At 44.0% G+C, this 18,410-nt stretch overlaps 1 protein-coding gene across 3 annotated transcripts in view; it reads left to right on the plus strand.

Annotated features, from left to right (window-relative positions):
- Positions 1-18,410, plus strand: part of TMEM266 (transmembrane protein 266) — an 84,718-nt gene that overhangs the window by 35,935 nt on the left and 30,373 nt on the right. For all 3 annotated transcript variants that reach the window (XM_071441767.1, XM_071441769.1, XM_071441768.1), the window contains 2 exons: positions 4,440-4,594; positions 8,913-8,986. In XM_071441767.1, coding sequence (XP_071297868.1) covers positions 4,440-4,594; positions 8,913-8,986 — 229 coding nt within the window. The remainder of the gene's footprint in view (positions 1-4,439; positions 4,595-8,912; positions 8,987-18,410) is intronic.

Here is an 18,410-nt window from a genome sequence, read left to right on the forward strand (position 1 = left end):
GTGACAAAATGGAAAAGAGTTGGATTCTGTGAGGATGTTAAAGGGAAGGATTTATATGTTTGCTGTGTTCTGAGACATCTTGAGACATCTGCTCGTGACCACTGTTGGAGACAGGGTGCCAAGCCTTGGTTCAGTATATTCTAGTATGGCTGTTCCCATGTTTCTTAAGGAAAGTTTTTGAGGCTGATGTCTTATTTGATGTTATATTTATATATATGCACTAAAGATTTTAGCATAAAAAGGCAAAATCTAACAAGCAATTTTCTAGTGAGAGGAGTAAAAGGCCAGGTAATCACTGGATGTCAGTGAGCAAATGGTGTGATATACACCTATAAAGAAAGCACAAATGATCCTAGAAAGCTTCAAGTACTTCAAATAGAGCTGGGAAGCATTCATGTAATTAATTAATTAAGCCTATTGTAAAATATTATCTCCTGCTCCAGTTGTCTGTATTCACATGCAGAAGAGGCTGCTAGGATAGTCACAGAGGCTGAGTGTTCCACAAAAAGCATGGGCTTTAATTGAATTACACACGTGGCTGCCATTACTGTGTGCAGTGCCTCGTGGACAGGCTGCCAGCTGGGGAAAAGACCTCCTCAAGCAAAGAATAATATTGGCACAAGAATGAGTGTGCATCAACTGGCCTTGGGTGAGTTTGGGGAGAAAAATGGGCGAATCTCTCTTGCCATTTGAGCAGCAGAGTTTTGCAGGAGTCTTCCAAGAAGTCTTCCATGGGGTTTGAAAGAGTACAAGTTTTAGGGGTAAAAAGATGAGAGTGTTATCAATATTTAAAGTTGTGTAGTTAAAGCAGGCTGGTAGAAGTCCATAAGAGAGGTGCAGAGCTGTGTGTGTTCCTTGGAGTTCCTGCTCCAGGGCCCAGCTGCTCCCTGCTCCCTGCTGTGAGGCTCTGCTGTCTGTGTTGGCTCAGCCACATTTTGGGTTGTTATTTAGCCTGTGTTCCTGCCACTTCCTGACCATGGCCTTTCTGCTCCTTCAGATAGCAATTTGGATCTCATCCATCCTTCTGTTTTCTGATCATAACCATCTTGTGAGGTGCAAACACTTGCTGTTTAGCCAAAAGAAAGAAAGCAAAAAAAAAAAAAGACAGGGTAAGGTATAATGCAGATTTTGGGGTATTTGTTTACAATACCAGAAAATAGAAACAGTGACAGCTGTTAACAGCTTGAAAATACTGTTTGTAGTGGTTCCTTACCAGACAAATATGTTCAACCTTTACCAGTTTTGCCTTATGTTCTGTATTTCCCAAGCTGTTTATTACTAAGGCTAGCAGGATGATGACAGATTGGGTTTGGATGAAGCCATGTGTGAAAGTATCTTTAAAAAAAAACTACCCCTGGTAAAATTCCACTAAATATATTTTAATGTCTCAGAACAGAGCTTTACAGCTCAATGTCACCAACAATTAAAAATTTCCTGTGCTAGTATGTTTACTTACTTCATCCAGGCATTGCAGGAAAGGTAAATGATATTTCTGTTGTAGAGACAAATTAGCTGAAATACCTGATTGACCTGTTTGAAATCATGCAGGAATGTTTTCCAAAGTCACACTTGTGTGTGAATTCAAGCAAACACAGTCAGGACACCAATAGAATGTGTGCTTATTCTCTGAACAGAATAGGGGACTTTTTTTGCTAGTTTGTGGGGTTTTGGCAATTTTGGTTTTTTTGTTTGGTTTGCGGTTTTTTTTTGTCTGAAGTGAGGGGAAAAAGGTCTTTTACTTATCTATGGTTAGTATGAAATCTCTTCATAAATTTATGAGCTGTGTAAGTTATATTTTGGTTTGTTGGATTTTTTGAACATTCTGTGTAGCTGCCTTTCTAATCTGAGCTTAAAATTTCAAGTGTAGCTTTGCAGTGTCACAGTTGAAATGGTCAGAATTTGGAAGGTAAGTTCAAACCCACACTAATTCTGGTAGGGGTTTGTTTTTCTCCAAACCCAGATTTCTCTGAATAGATGAGCCCTTGCCCATCAGAGGGGGGAGAGAGGCTCCCCTGCTAGAAGAGGTTGCAGAGGTGAGGTGTGTGTGTTAGGGGTCAGGGTGCCTGTTAATGTGCCAGCCTGCAGACAGGGCTGTGCAGGTGATAACAAACTCACCTTGGTGTAGCAAGTTAGATACAGAACTGAAGGTGATTCTCTAGTGCTTAAATGTCAAATCCTTTTGTGTCTTTGAAATCAATTTATATATTTTATGAGTATGGTAGAGGTGGAAATGAGCACATGAGCTGCACTTCACCTCTTAAGCTTATTGCTTTATCAATTGTAAACTGGTAGTTTCATTCAGAAGCTTTTTAGAATTGGTGTTAATAATATTGAGTATTAATGCTGAACAGACAAAATAATGCCATGTTATTTAGGATTCTATAAGTAACTAGCAGCTTGAGTAATAATTATCATGGTTATGTGTATTGTATGCTAAGTATTACAGTTGATTTATTCTTACTGGTGCATTTGGTATATTTCAAAATCTTGACTTTGCAGAGCTTTTAGAGATAGGTACTTGGGCCCTCTACTGATGATTCTGTGAATAGGAAAAGCTGCCCTGCAATATTAAAATACTGGCATAATGGGCCTTTTGGAAAAGGGAACATGAATGTAAGCAGAGACTAGAACTAAAGCTGGTTTTGTTTAAACAGAGCCATCCCCCTGATTGTTTTTAGAAATATCTAAAAAACCTTCAGCCCTAAGACTAAAATCATAGTTGCATTAAAAACAAATTACCCTGTTTTGAGATATGTAAAATAAAACCCATTAAAAGATGAAGCAGGCAAAAAGGCCCCTCTCCCAATGCCTTTTTTTTGCCTTATGTTTTTACACAACCTATTTGAAATCTATTGCATTCTGTATTCAGGCTGGAGCCATAACAAAGTTTAACCTAAGGGCAAGGTGCTGATAGTAACACTTGTCAAATCTTCTCTCAAGCTTTGAGAGTCAATTGAGGAGGTCTTTTGCAGTCAGGCAATCAGGCAATCTGACTACAAGTGTTGTTGATGTGCTTAATTCTGAGAAGCTGCTTGAAAGTGTCAAGTCTCTGAGCACTGCTTGGCATCGCTTTCTCCCTCATTTGTGAGTATGTCAGAGAACATTTTGTGATGTTTTTCCAAGTGTTTGATTATAGTGTGAGTTACTGAGTCTAGAGCTGTTTATTAGGAATTGATCAGTATCACCATATCTTCTTGTGCACCTCTGATTCCTGTGTTGTGATATTTTAGTCAGACAGTGGGGTTACTGCACCATACTTGCAGCTTTTTAAACCCTGGCTAATAAATCATGTCAGCTTTTCATTACCTAATGTGTATTTATTGTGCTTTGAAAATCTGAAGTGTCAGGAACTTTGTGAGGTGAGCCAGTACAGGAACCTTGCAGAACAGTGTGATGAGAGGTGATGTGATACTGAGGTGGCAGGAGTTAGGAGATGAACAGAACCGGGATGGACTTTATGCATCTGAAGTCCATGTTACTGTTATTCCTATTACCAGTACTCCTAAAAAAAAATTTAGCAGCCCTCTTGTAAATGTGTATCTGCATTAGCACAACAGTAGTGCAACGTTTACTGCTTCATCAGCTTCCCTCCTGAGTTCTGCTCCTCAGAGCTCAGCTTCCTCACAGCTTCCTGCATCCTGCCTAAACCTTATTTTTCCACTGAAAAAGGGTCACCTCATCCAAACCAGGCTTGGGAGTGGTCCCTGGTGCATGCTGTCCCCCAAACTTTGACAAGGTAATTCTTGGCCTGATCCACAAACAGGCTGATGAGAGCTGGACAAATAACCAAGTGAGAGAGCCTGGCCAGAGGCTGGACACTGCCAGGCTGTTGTGTGCCTTTGCTGCTGTCAGGTGTAGCTGAGCAGTCACTGAGCTGCTGCTTTGGTGTTTCCCAGATTCCTGTTGTTCTTTTCCTTGATGTCATGGACTGATTGTTGCATCCCAGATTTGGCAGCCTTTATCAGATCTGTCTCACAGTAGAGTAGGGATAAAGGTGCATGGCCAGAAAATTCAGTAGCAGAGAAGTTATTTTAAAAAACTCTTTAGCTTCTAAACAGCAGAGTCCTGCTGTGCCTTGGTACTCACTGGTAACTGAATGCAGCATGTGTGTCAAAATAAGAGCACATGAGAAGTAGTGAGACAGGAGGAAAGCAGAAATGTGTGTATGGTAATTTGGGCTGCATGACTCAGTACACTGAAGGCACTTGGACACCAGTGCAGTCCAGAGCTGGGCAGGTCCCAGGCTGAAGGTTTTTCTTACGTTTCTCTCAGTAAAAGAATCCAGTGAAAGTGAACTTTGCAGAGTCTTTGTGCATTATTGCTGAGTGTATCCATAACAGCAGAACTTACAATTTTGAGTTCACTGCTCTTTAGCTCTTTTCCTTTTTCACTTCTTCTTCTTTTCTTTTCTTGTTTTTCCCTTAATTTTATTTCCTTAGATCTAACTGGCTAAAACCGTGCTGTGGGAGACGAGCAGCTGTGTGGCAGGTATTTTTGCTCAGTGCAAGTCTCAACAGTTTCCTGGTAGCCTGTGTAGTATTGGTGGTGATTCTTCTGACTCTGGAGCTCCTAATAGATATAAAGCTTCTCCAGTGTGAGTAGGAGGATTTTTTTAATTTTGATTTTTTTAATTTTTTTTTTTTTTTTTTAATTTTGATGAAATAAAGGCTTAACTTGCTGGGAGGTTTTTGAAGGGGGAGGACGTTGGGAATGTTTTTTCCCTACCATTTAAATGATTACTAGGCTAGGTAAGAAATGTGTTTTTGTGGAATCCTGGTATAGTGAAGTCAGTCTCTTCTTTATTATTCTGACCAAAGCTGGGTCAAATAACAATTTCAGTACAGGACAAATTTTCAAAGATTACAAGCAGAGTGTACATGCAGAGATTTACATGTGTTGTCAGTAGTACTTGAAAAGTTCTGTCCTTTACAGACATGTTACACATGCACAGGAGAAAAATCTGTGCAGCATTAATCTCTGATACCAATCACATGTGGAGAGACAAAAGTGATGCACATACAAAAATAATAGGGTACTTGATGTTAACCTCTTATTAATTACTTCTGCTCGAAATTTCAGCCTTCTAGCTTGTAATGCACTGAAATGAGACAGATTTTCATTCTACTTTGCTAACACACTGTGAGTCAAATCATGGCTTAAATAGAGTTTTGCTTTATCTGAATTCACTCTACACGGGTTCCACAATGGAAATTTTAAATGCTGCTGTTTTGCTTCTTAATTCATCTTTTTTCCCCCTACTCTTCCTCCATTGCACCCCTTTTTTTTCTTTTTTTTCGCTTTTTCATTTATGATATGAAGTTGACATGACCACAGACACCACCAACACTTTCCTCTAAGCTAAATGTTGAGGAGCAGCCTCTAGTATCTTCATGCAATCTCAGATGTGTTGAAATGGCAGCTGGGGTTCAGACAATCCCATAAATGTAAGAGTACTTAGCACAAAAGAGTGCCTGGTGTCTCCTGTGACAGCTTTAAAATGAGCAAACCAAATTTTTGAAGTCCTTTTACTGTTGGAATTTGTTCAACTGATGATAGTGGCATAAAGATTCAGATGTTGCAGTTGTATTGAGATGACTTGAAGGGACTTCATTGGTAATTGCAGCCATTTCTTAAACTCTGTGAGATGGATGTGAATGACTGTGTGTCATTCCATGCTGTTGCTCCCCATTTCCACCCATCTGTCCATACTGCACACGCTGTTTGGGGCATGGCCACTCCCTTGCAGCTGTTACTTTCTCTGTTCTCTGGTCACTCACCATTTTTGGATGAGGAAGCCCAGGATTTGGACAAGTCTGCCACTTTGAAAAAAGTCAGGAATGTGAATTATGGGTATAAAGCCTTAAGGAAGAAGCTTTCAACAGTACTTACTGAGGTGTCACATCTTTCTGTTTACGTAGAGAATTTTCACTTCCTGTAAAGACAAAGGGTTTTTAAAAGACTATTGATTTCTCTGAGTTTTAACAGTTTTGGTTACTCTCCTCTGGAAGCAATCATTTTCTCACCATTTATTTTCTGAAGGCCCTTCTAAGGAAGGCTTTACTTTAGGAATCATTGCTCCCCTGTGTGTCTGGTGCATATGACCCTTCTGAAGGCTCTGCAGCTTACACCTTGTGCACGACCTGCAGGTGTTTGGTTGAGCCAGGTGACTTCACGGTTCAGAGGTGGCCCCTGGCACCAGGAATGATTTTCTCAGGTCCATTCCACTTGTGTTACTACTTTACATTTTAGCTAATGAATCTTGCCATGAGGCTTTTTGCCTTCCCAAGTTTGAATACCTTCTATGTTGTTTTAAATCAGATAAAGGCTGTCTCAGTGAGGCTGATCTAAGTATTCCGGTTGTGCCTTGTAAGGGATGTGTGTCATTTACACTGAGGTTTTGAAAAGCCATTAGCCCATATCTATTTTTCTCAAAAATGTAATTACAGTTTTAAAGGGTTCCTTATTCTTTATAAAACCAAGCAGTGCATTAGGATACCTTACAGCACATCACTACCAGTTCTGTCCTTAATAACAACTGCTAATCCATGCTATAGACTGTAATTACTTAGGAAGCCTCCCTTTATTAGAAGAAATCCAAACCCACCAACCGGAAAAAAAAAACACAGCAAAAGAAACCTGGTGTTTTCTTTGGCTGTGGCATTTTTAGAGTATAGCTTTTCTATTCTCTATACATTTTTAGAGTATAGCTTTTCTATTCCCTATACATTTTTAGATTATAGCTTTTCTATCCTCTATACATTTTTAGAGTATAGCTTTTCTATTCTCTATACATTTTTAGAGTATAGCTTTTCTATTCCCTATACATTTTTAGATTATAGCTTTTCTATCCTCTATACATTTTTAGAGTATAGCTTTTCTCTCCTGCTTTCTGTGCAGTCTTTGGTTGCATGATGCACTTCTCCCATGCACAAAGCTGGTGGTTTCATAGGTCGACACCACATTTACAAATTGTAGGACACACACGTGAAAACATCAGAGACCTTTTAGGGTATTTTAGCACAAAGTGTATTCATACTGGAATTAGAAACCCCAGAAAGCAAGGGACATATAATACGTGTTTTGTTTTAGGTCTGTGTTCTGTAATCAGGATTTTTAAGTCTGTCTTCAAAGCTGCTCACTTGCACTAACAAAATAACATCACATTACCTTGTGATGTTCTGTGAAAGCAGAAATAGATGAGTATTAATTCACTTGCACCTCATTTTAAAAATTAAAAAAAAAAAAAATCTTAGGCAGGTTCCAGTGCCTCAGGAATACAGACCATGCTATCCATTCCTCATCTTCAGCAGTTTTGGGGAAAAGGAGTTGGGGAAATGATGGTGGTACCACCCTTGTTTTGCAGTTGATGCATGGGTAGAAGGCAGCAGCCCTTCCTGAGCAGCGTGGGGCTGAGGGGCTGTGCCCTGGCCGTGCCCGGCTGTGCCCTGGCTGTACCCAGCTGTGCCCAGCAGAGCCGTGGCTGTACCCAGCTGTGCCCAGCTGTGTCCCGGCAGAGCCGTGGCTGTACCCAGCTGTGCCCTGTCTGTGCCCAGCTGTGTCCCGGCAGAGCCGTGCAAAGGAAACGCCCCCGGGCCGCAGCAGAGCCTCAGCCCCGCGGGGTCAGGGCTTGCCCGAAGCAGCAGCATCACACACACACCCTGCAGTGTGCATCTGCCAGGAAATCGGGAACAGCATCCCCTGAGAGCAGGTGCTGCTGCTCCGAGCTCCTGCAGTGCTCGCTCAGGGTTTGGCAGGAGGAGTGTTCCCCCCAAATTCCTGGTTGCTGAATGTTTCTGTGTCGCCAGGGGGCAGCTGGAGCCTTGTCTGTCAGTCGAGCCCTGTTGGAAAAACTGCATCTCAAGGGTTTCCCGTTCTTCAGGCTGCCCGATAGAGAAGTGCCTTAGGAAACTTTATTCTGTTGTATTGTATTCTGCCCATTTGTTTCTCCTTTAAGTAGTTCCTCTGCTGCCGCGCAGCAAATGCTCTCATCAAGCCCCAAAAGAGCTTCAGCAGTGGGGGGGTTCCCGTGGCAGGGCATACTCAGTTTTATTTGTATCCTGATTTCTTCCTGCATCCTTTTCCTCTCCTTCCCATATTAATCGATTCTGATTTTAAAATAAAATTCTGCATTTATTATGTGCCCGGTATGTTCTTGGGAATTCATTAAGTCTGCTGCAGCCCTGCACCTCTGTGCACACAGCCACTGCTTGCCTTACACAGTCATCCCCTGACACTGCAAGCCTGCACAGACTGCTCTGCTGTGTCTGCTGTGGAGATGCTAGACTCACAAATACCCTGCAGGAAGGGAGAGTGTTTGCTCTCCATTCCCTTAGCCCAAACTTGGGAGCATGTGGGAGTAGGAATCACCAGCAGCTCAGTTAGTGGACCCTGTCAACCTTCTGCATTTTTCTGTCAGCATGAAATGTCTTTTGAAGCCCATTTTGAGGATTAGTTTTTAAGCACCTGTTCCTGATAAATACTGATCATCTGAGATGAATTGTCAAAGACTGAACACAAGGAATAATGTGGGGATAGTAGAGCATTTTGTTTCCTTACTGAGTCCTAGATCTGGATTTTTAGGTACACAGGAATTAGTCACACATCTCCTACTGGGGTGAGAACATGAAGCAGTGGCAGAGCATCAAAGACCTGAACTGTGTCTGCCATTGCTAACCAGCAGCAGGATCTGTTAAAGCTCCAGTGAAGAGCTGCTAACATGGTGAATGAAGGTGAGCAGCTGGCAGGGCTGGAGTTCCATGTCCATTGCATCCCATCCTCTTTCTGGTACTTCATTGCAAAATCTGACAAAGCAAGCTATTTACCATATGTAACTTGTGGCCGTACTAATTATGCTAAACTTAAGTTGCACTCTGCTACTGTAATGACCCTTCGTTGTATTATGTTAATTGCAGTTTCAAGTGCTTCCCAGTTTGCAGGAGTAATTCACTGGATCAGCCTAGTCATCCTCTCTGTTTTCTTTTCAGAGGTATGTATAACCAAAGTCTTTCACCACATTATGTTGTCACTGGAATTAGCAAGAGTTTTACAGGAGTTTGCAAATAATGTAGCACAGTGTATTTTGAGGAAAAAAACAAATAGAAGTGTACTGTTGCTGCCTCTACTTAGCAAACTAAAAAGTGTTATTTAAATTAGCACTGTATGTCAGGTAAGGAAACATGGAAGGGAAGATACTGCCTTAAAAATTAAAATTGGTAAGGTGCAGAAAGAAATAATTACCTCTGAATCTACAGGCACACTGGACAGGATAGTTTGATCCATTTGTTACCAGTGTCACTGGGTATAAAGTATAGGATTTGATGAAGATGTGTTCTTCAAGAATAAAGATCCATGGGAGTTTTGTACAAAAAGATCTGTTTTGAGAATGGAGTTATCTCCTCTCACAATTTATTAAGGTAGTTTAGATATTCTAGGTTGCTGCATGTAGACTTAGTCAGAGAATGAAACAAATGGTGAATTTCTTTGCCAAAATGTTTATGAATGTATGCACTGGAAAAGGTTCTAGTCATGATGTAACAAATGACCAAACTGGGATAATCTGCCTTTCTGAGCTTTCAGCTTTGTTCCAGAAAAAAATCATTGGTATTGAGACATTTGGACTGCTCCTGAAATATTCCAGAATGCTTTTATTGCTATTTTTCAGGTTTTAATATGTTACTTGTCACAATAACATGTTTTATGTTTATTAATTGGACTACAACTTGGACTTAAAATATTTTAAAATATATTTTCAGGTTCCACAGGAGAAAATATAATCCAGAGAGGTTTGTTAATGATTTTGTTCTGTAGAAAGTTTAGATAGTTACTAGGTGAAGGTTACAAAAAAAACAATAATCAAAAAACAAAGCTATGATATCTGCAAATTATTTACTGGACCACTTGTATTGAATTCATACTCATCATATATGATTGGTAATTTCCATGGTGCTCCTAATGAAAAGCATTTACATGTAACATTTTGTATTTCTTAGCAGGGTTTTTTAGCTGGAGCTGTCAGTGGGTGCTTTCTGAGGGGGCTTTGTGATGCAGGCAGGGATCTCACTCTGCTCTGCACCCCAGCCTTCTGCTGCACGTACACAGAGAGGTCCCATTACTGGCCCCATCTTTTGAAAGTGGTGCTGGGCTGGAGGTTACATGTAAAATGACTGAAAATAATCTCTAAACAATTAAAAGAATTTGTAGTCTTTCCTTTGTGAATTACCCTCATTCCCAAAGGCTCAGATTTGCTCGATGGTGTCCATTCCCTTCAAAGAAATACTTTCCTCTCCCCTCCAGAATCTTTCCTCAGTGGGGATTAGCACCCTGGTGCTCCCTGTGATCCTGAGCTTCCCAGCAGGATCAGTTTGTAGCTGCTGCTGGCAGCGTGGCAGCACAGCCACCCCTTGGCTTTCTGCAGCTGCTCTCACCAGAAGCCTCTCCTGTGCTCCATCCCTGCTGCTGCACAGCTCTGGCTTCATTCCCTGCCCCACCCCACTCTGCTCACACCTGGGGCAGTGTCTTCTCCTGGGGCCCTCCCTGAGTGCTCAGCTGCTCCTGGGCTGGTTGTGGCACTGCAGACACTCCCTGAGGCCAGGGCTCATCTGGCTCAAGGAAGGAATTGGTTGTTTCAGTTCTACTGGGACAGGGTACCCTCCAAAGTGGTTGAACTTGTTCAGAAGTATTTTTCAGGAAAAGAGTAACAGAAGTGTTTCACAGAGCCCAAACAGTTTCCCTGACTCACCATCCTCATTTTGGATCTGCATTGGCTTTTCTGTCTTCACTAGATATTTGGAACTACTTTGTCTACGTGCTGTTCTCATTTATTATAAACTTATCACTCACTTCATTATCTACTTCTGTCTTCCAAAGTAGCTTCCTTCAGCTATTTGATTATGGTTTGAATTTAGATCAAAGAACAACGAGGCCACAAGACAGCCATGTGAGGTGCACAGGCCAGGGTAGATTTTTGGATATGGGTTCATTTGGCAGCTCAGAGATAGAGGTGGCTCCACAGAGCAGCTGGATGTGCTTCAGAGACCACCAGTGTGGGAAAGAGTTCAGGTGTACCTTTCCTGCTGGGTTTGCTGGGGTTGGTCTTATGCCAGGTTGAGTTCCTACTGAATTGTGTCTTAAGAGAGCAAAAACAGAGGGTAAAATTTTCTGTCATCCAAATAATTTTTTTCCAAGAGGTTACAAAATACTGCAAAAATTGCAAATGGCTTTTTCCCCTGAGATTTTAATTTTATTTTCTTCTTTGGTCCCTTCAGGTTGTTTTATTTTCCCCTCTGATTCCCATACCATGAGTCAGCTGTTTTTGGGATCATTTGTTGAGATGATCATATGTTACAGTGAGTGATTGTTCATGCCAGGATGATATTCCAGACATCACCAGGTTTAATTTGTTTACCTGGGTATAACAGGCAACTGCTGAGGATTGAGGAGTCCTTCAGTCCTTGCTTTTCGACTCAAAGCAAGGATTCAAGGTTTCCATAGCAAGTACCCTGTTATAAGTTTGAATGTTTAGTGTTTATTCTGTAATTTGGTTCCTTTTAGTTGTAAATGTGGGTATGCAATTCTTCAGGAGGACCTCAACTTAACAAACAAAGTTGTCAAATACTTGTTAAGACCCATAAAACTTTCAGCACAAAATCTCAATGTTTTAGAAGAATACAACTGATTAAAGGTGGTGCTCTCAAAGCATTGCAAGTAATTGCAGTGCAGTTGAAGTTAAACAGCCACTGGCTTTCTGCTTGGTTAAAATGAGGGGGCTGAACATGCCAGCAGCTGGCAAATGCCACCAGAACAGCTGCCAGCAGAGCTGAGTAGCTGCTCTCACAGCATCTTCCTGCTTTCCCTAGGCTTGTCTTACAGCCACAAGCCTTAAAGGTACTATGTTCATTTTATACTGTCACTGTCTGTGACTTTCCAGCATTAAAATCATATTCAAGTGAAGTGCACATCAGCTTTGCTTTTTTCCAAGTACTTGAACAGGATTTCCTACTGGTTTGTCTCTGTTTACATACATCACTGTGATTTGTCTGTGCACCATATGTTACCCAGACATTGAGACAGAAGAGGAGAAAGAGGCACTGGGGGGAAATCCCAATATCAGCAGCAGGGCAAGGCTGGGGTTGTACCCTCACCAGAGGGCAAACTCAGCCTTGGTATTGTTGGTTGAGAAAAGGAGATGGGGAATGTCTCAGAGTTTTGGTAAGTGGACTAAAGTCTGCTCTGGGCAGTTCTATCCCATTGCCACAATTGCCTGGTTCTGTGGCTGTTGTTCAGCTCTGCTTTCCCACTGGGACTGATGAGACTATGCAAGAAGGGAGTCCTTGGTCTCAGCTGTGTGCAGTGCCCTGTGTGCCCTGCCCTGTGTGCCCTGCCCTGTGTGCCGTGCCCTGTGTGCCGTGCCCTGTGTGCCGTGCCCTGTGTGCCCTGCCCTGTGTGCCCTGCCCTGTGTGCCGTGCCCTGTGTGCCCTGTGTGCCGTGCCCTGCGGTGCCCTGTGTGCCGTGCCCTGTGTGCCGTGCCCTGTGTGCCGTGCCCTGTGTGCCGTGCCCTGTGTGCCCTGCCCTGTGTGCCCTGCCCTGTGTGCCCTGCCCTGTGTGCCCTGTGTGCAGTGCCCTGTGTGCAGTGCCCTGTGTGCCGTGCCCTGTGTGCCGTGCCCTGTGTGCCGTGCCCTGTGTGCCGGGCCCTGTGTGCCGGGCCCTGTGTGCCGTGCCCTGTGTGCCCTGTGTGCCGTGCCCTGTGTGCCGTGCCCTGTGTGCCGTGCCCTGTGTGCCGGGCCCTGTGTGCCCTGCCCTGTGTGCCCTGCCCTGTGTGCCCTGTGTGCCGTGCCCTGTGTGCCGTGCCCTGTGTGCCGTGCCCTGTGTGCCGTGCCCTGTGTGCCGGGCCCTGTGTGCCGTGCCCTGTGTGCCCTGTGTGCCGTGCCCTGTGTGCCGTGCCCTGTGTGCCGTGCCCTGTGTGCCGTGCCCTGTGTGCCGGGCCCTGTGTGCCGGGCCCTGGGTGCCGTGCCCTGTGTGCCCTGCCCTGTGTGCCCTGTGTGCCGGGCCCTGTGTGCCGGGCCCTGTGTGCCGGGCCCTGTGTGCCCTGTGTGCCCTGCCCTGCGTGCCCTGCCCTGCGTGCCCTGCCCTGCGTGCCCTGCCCTGTGTGCCCTGTGTGCCCTGCCCTGTGTGCCCTGCCCTGTGTGCCCTGCCCTGTGTGCCGTGCCCTGTGTGCTGCAGCCAGCCCAGCTCTCAGGCATTCTGTGAAGGGAAGCACCTGAGGGTTTCCCTGGGAGGAACCAAGTTTGTGTTCTCAGTCAGGCAAGCACCCAGTTGCAGCTTTCTTCTGTCAACTGTGGCCAAGAAGTGAACTCTCAAATTTAGTGGAGTGGGTCCTGGCTCCCAGCTGATAAACAATCTGTTTCATTGCTGTGGCTCACAGGAGGAAAAACTCCAAGGCTTTCCTCATCCTGTATATTTAAAGGAAGTGTTCCTAGTTACCTGCCATTTTTCTGCTTGTTAATAGCAACCCTTGAAAGGAATAAAACCTCCAAAGGGAGACTCTGCTGTTAAGGTTCTGTTAAAAAAGAAAAACATCCTAAATGACAAAACTAAATAAAAACATCTTTCCCTTAAGAAACACATAATTTACATTAGAGAAACTTGGCTGTGTTACTTTTGTTATATTATTTGTGAGCTTCAAAGAGCTGAGTGGGAAGATAATAATCTCCCATTAATTTTCTGTAAGCTGTGGTTTCTCTTCTGTGTGTTTACTTTAATTCCATGTACATACAACTTTTCTTATGGTGCATAACTTCACTTCATTGCTGTAAGTTTTGTTTTCTAAATGGAGTGAGTAGTGGGGTCTAGGAACATGGATACAGATTTTATATATTAATATGATTTATAAAGGTAAATTTAGGCTTCTTTCTTTGCTAGTGTGTATGAAATAAATTTTAATATACTGGGAAATTTCTTTACTAAGTAATTTTCTGACCTCACAAGGAAGTAGTTACCATGGAAACTGGTCCCATAAAGTTCTGGGAATCTTGCTGGACATGTGCTTGAATGCCAGTCTGCCCATTTCATTTCCAGTAATATACCTGACTTTCAGTGTGCTGTGTCAGTGCTTCATCTGTGCTTTCATCTCCTGACAGTGGCAGTGCAGCAGGTCCTACCCCACTTGTTTCAGAGAGAACTGTTAGTGCTTGTGTGACCATGCCCAGAGGGAGCTTGTGATGCAGGGCTGCCTAAGCCCAGTTCCCTGGCCACTCTGCACCTGTGGTGGGGTCTCTGGGGGCCATTCCCGTGCCTGAAAAGCCCTTTCAAATCTAGACAGAATTGTCAGTTGAAAATTCATTGGTTTTCCCTGGATGCCAAGAATTAAGATTGTTGAGAGTATTGGGAGAACACAAGAAGAAATAGAAGTGCAGAGGTTGTGCAAAGGTGCATTTGGGTATGTGATGTGAGAGAGAAGCCAGTGTGTTTGTGTCTGTTCATGGGAGTTTGGCAGGGAATGCTTTCTGTGGCACCGGGAGCTGATGGAGCCCAGCAGTTCCAGCCAGGACATGGTGTTGGGTTGTACTTTCAGAGCCTTGGTTGAAGAGCAGCTGTGTGAGGAGGGTGCCTGTGCCCTGGAAGCAGGAGGATGTGTTTGTTTACATGTGCCAGCACGTTCCTCTGGGCTCTGCTGGCCTGGGCACAGCGTGTGCTGGCACAGCTCATGCAGTAGCTCAGTACAGGCACACCAGGAGTTGGCAAAAGGGGATTCTTCTGAGGACTGCATGAGCTAAGGCCTCTGGGAGTGACCCAGATGAGAGGGGTTATAAATTACAGATTGGGTACAAGGTGTTCTGGGAAAGCTTTCAATAATTATTTCATCTTATGAGATAGATGCAAAAGGCAAAAGCTTAATTGACAGAGTTTCTGGAGCACCTGTGACAGAGAATGGAAGGGAGGCAGGAAGGACAGACAGACAGACATCCCTTCCAGCCACCTCCACCCTGTCTCTCTCCTGCCCAAGCTGTGCCCCATCATGAAATGCAGAGGTGCTCTCCTCTCTCCTTGGCCTGGTGCTGCTGGGCCAAGGTCCCTCCTGTGCTGCCTCCTGCTGATTTCACCCTACAGAGGGATTGGACTCAGTGACTCACTGAGCAGTAAATTGAATATTAACTGTGCAAGCAGAAAAGTACTTAAAATTACTTAATGTACCATGCAGTCAGCTGACAAATGCAGATTGTGGGAATTCACACAGCTGGCTCAGCAAAGGACTTGGCCAAGTTTCCCTACAAAATTAGAGAGAGAACCTGCAGCATTTAAACCTCACTGCAGACAGCTACTGTCGTGCAAACAATTATATATAACCAGGAGACTTTGTCAGTTTTGAAATTGGATTTCTGTCTGAAAAATTATTTAAAATTTTATCTGGGTTTACTTTAGCTTAAAGAAATTAACACAACTGTTCAGTCATGTGCCTTTTATTAGTGCACATTAATAAATTAGCTTTAGCAGAAGAAAAATGTAGAAGAAAAAATATATGTGTTAAGGACTTTCTAATTAAAACTTTCTTTTTCAAGTACTAAAAATCCAATCTGGCAGTACTTTCCTTTAACAGAAAGTGCTCCCATTGATACTTAATGTTTTTTTCAAATCTGTATTCAAAAGTGCAGAATGCCTGTGGTGTAATGCAAAACAGTTTTTGTGTATTTGTACATGCCTGCACATCAGTAGGAAACAGCAGTGCTACTCCAGTTTTTCTCTTTTTCTTGTAGATTTTTGTACTTAAAAATGGTAGAATTGTGACTAACATTGTGATGAATGTTTTACAGTTGCAGTTCTCTTCTAATTCATATGCATCTTTCAGTTTGGTCCTTGAACAGTAGCTAGGAAGTTTCCTGGATTATTAATTTCTGTCTCTGTGTTTTTTCAGATTCTGCTACAGGTCCTCATTTTTAAAGTTCTGTACAGGGACAGTGTACAATCAAATGCAATATGTATGTATTTGTATGAAACATATTTTTGATTGCTTTGCAAGAAATACTAAAATGTTATATATAAGAAATACCAATGCTTTCATTTGCTGTCAAAGCATTTCTTATGCTAAGCAATCAAGGAGGTGCCCAGTAAATCCAAATTCCTTTGGTTCCACCTTTTCTGGGTGAGAGCAGTGGATGTTCTCCCTGCCATGGGCACACAGAGGCAGAGTGGGGACAGCCAGGGCTGGCTTGGAGCTCTACTGGCACAGGGCTGGCCAGGCTGGGGCTCACTCAGGTCACCAAGGGCAGAGTGCCTTTCCTAGCTCCTGGGGATGGGTGTGAGGAGTGACAGTGCTGATGCACAGCTTGAAGAGCCTCCATGCAGAATAAATGTTTTCTAAGCTTACCCCCAGTTGTGCCCAGCTCTGGGGTGGGAGGAGCTGGCTTACCCACCCTTACACTCACCTCCCTGCAGTGTCTGCTCGAGCTCAGAGCCAAGGTGCTGATCATCTGGGCATGTTGTGCTGGACAGCAACACCCAATCCTGCATTAAATGTCTGCCAAGTGGGCTTCCAGTCACTGCTGCCTTGTGCTGATTCACAGCAGCAGAGTGGCAATGAAAACATTTGTGGTAGCTTCCAGCCCTTGGAACTGCTCACACCCATTAAGGTGGCAGTAGCACAGTCTGATTGAAATGCTGCAGTCAGGAATTAAAAAGGCAGGAAGGAAAAGACCTTTTTATATTCCCTCACCAGGCCAATGCTAAATCATCTTTAGGGTTGTGAGGCAGTGTTTCTGTTTCCTTTGTGCAGATATGCCTCATTTCAGTGAAAATACCTTTGTGCACACCTGTCCAAAGGAAGGAAGACTTTCACCCTCAGTTTCTGTAATGCTGTCAAGTGCTCAGCCATCCTGTGTTAGTTGCTTGTTGACCTGGCACTCTGTAAGTCCTGCCCGAGCAGAGCAGAGCCTGAGCTGTGCTCTCAGCAGGGTGGCTGTAGGAGAGGTGGTGCCCCAGGAAGGCTCTGCCTGTCCTCAGGTGTTTACCTATGGCTGCCTGCTGTGGAACCTCTATGGACCCCAGGTGACTGATACAGCTGAACTGACAGGCTCCCAGGTCACTTGTACTTGAGCCTTTTGTGCAGCTCCTGGGTGGGGAATGAGGGAGGTGCTGGCAGAAGAGCTGGGATGCTTTTCCTGGCAGAATTCAGCTCAGGAGCTGAGCTGTGCTGCAGGAGTGCCTTGGCTGCTCAGCAGCACGTGTGCTTAGACCTTGTGCCTGTGTCAGGGCACATTGTGCTGGCCAGTCTGGGGTCATTAAGGGGATTGAGCTGTTGTGCATCTCTTCCTCCACATAATAAACAAACCTTGAGGTTTATTTATAGGTTATTATGGAGAGAGCCTTACTCCCATGCTGCATTTGTCAAGTGCTTTGGAAGTACAGTGTTTTTAGGAGTACAGACTGGCAGCAGTGGTGGATCTTGCTGTCTCTGTGGAGTATCATCATTTCTTGTAGAGGAAAGAGGATGCTGCATTTTGTCTTCTGGCTTGTGCCTCCCTTTCTCAGCCAGCCTTGGCCTGTGCCTCTGCATCCCCCATTTCTGAGGTGTTGGCTGCTTCACTTTCCTGCCCTTGGTGCTGTGGGGCTGGGCTCTGGGAGCACCATCTGCCCCAGAGCAGCAGTGTCCCCCTGGCTGAGCAGGGGAAGTGCTGTTATCCAAGTCTGCAGTGCAGGAGAATGGGGCACAGTCATCCCAGCCAGCTGGGGCACTTGGAGGGTGGCAGAGCCACGCACAGGAGCACAGAACAATTCTGTGTTGTTCTGCAGTTAGGTACTGCTGGTGTGTTTGGCATCAGTTCAGAGCTGCTTGGGATTTGAGATTTGGAGTTGTAGTGAAGAGGAGATACATGTATTCATCAGAGTCACTTTTTTCTGTGCAGTTTTGGGCATGGTCACCCCTGACATACAGGCTTGCTGAGCACTAAGTCATTATGCTGCTCCTCAATGGAGAAAGTAACATTTTGTGGCCCTTGTAGGGCTTCAGCTGCAGATTCCTCATGTCTGTCAAAATCTGACCTTGTTGTTGCTGTTGGCAGGAAACATCCCTACCAATTAGGCTTTTATGTCAATTCAATATCAATTGCAAGTTAACTGATGGATTTTTTCTTTTGTTGTGTCTTCTGAAAGCCAAATGAAAAATTGGGAAAGGTGCCATTGGATTTTTAATAAGAATTCACCATTGGTTCATTCTGTGTTTTTTCTTTATTCCCCTTTTTTAGCTGTTGAGGCTACTTATTGCTGTTTTGCTTCTCAGAGATATTTTTCTCCCTTATCCCATGACTTTCTGGGATCTTACAATAAAGCAACTGCCTTCAACTGCAGTGAAGAGCATCTGCTCTTCGTGCTGAGGCAATGTCAGTACCTTTAGGCATCAGGACAGGACAGGGCCTCTTCTC

Source organism: Agelaius tricolor, unplaced genomic scaffold, assembly GCF_023055355.1.
Source record: "Agelaius tricolor isolate 1412-34295 unplaced genomic scaffold, bAgeTri1.0.p SCAF_16, whole genome shotgun sequence".
In the NCBI taxonomy this organism is placed as follows: Eukaryota; Metazoa; Chordata; class Aves; order Passeriformes; family Icteridae; genus Agelaius; species Agelaius tricolor.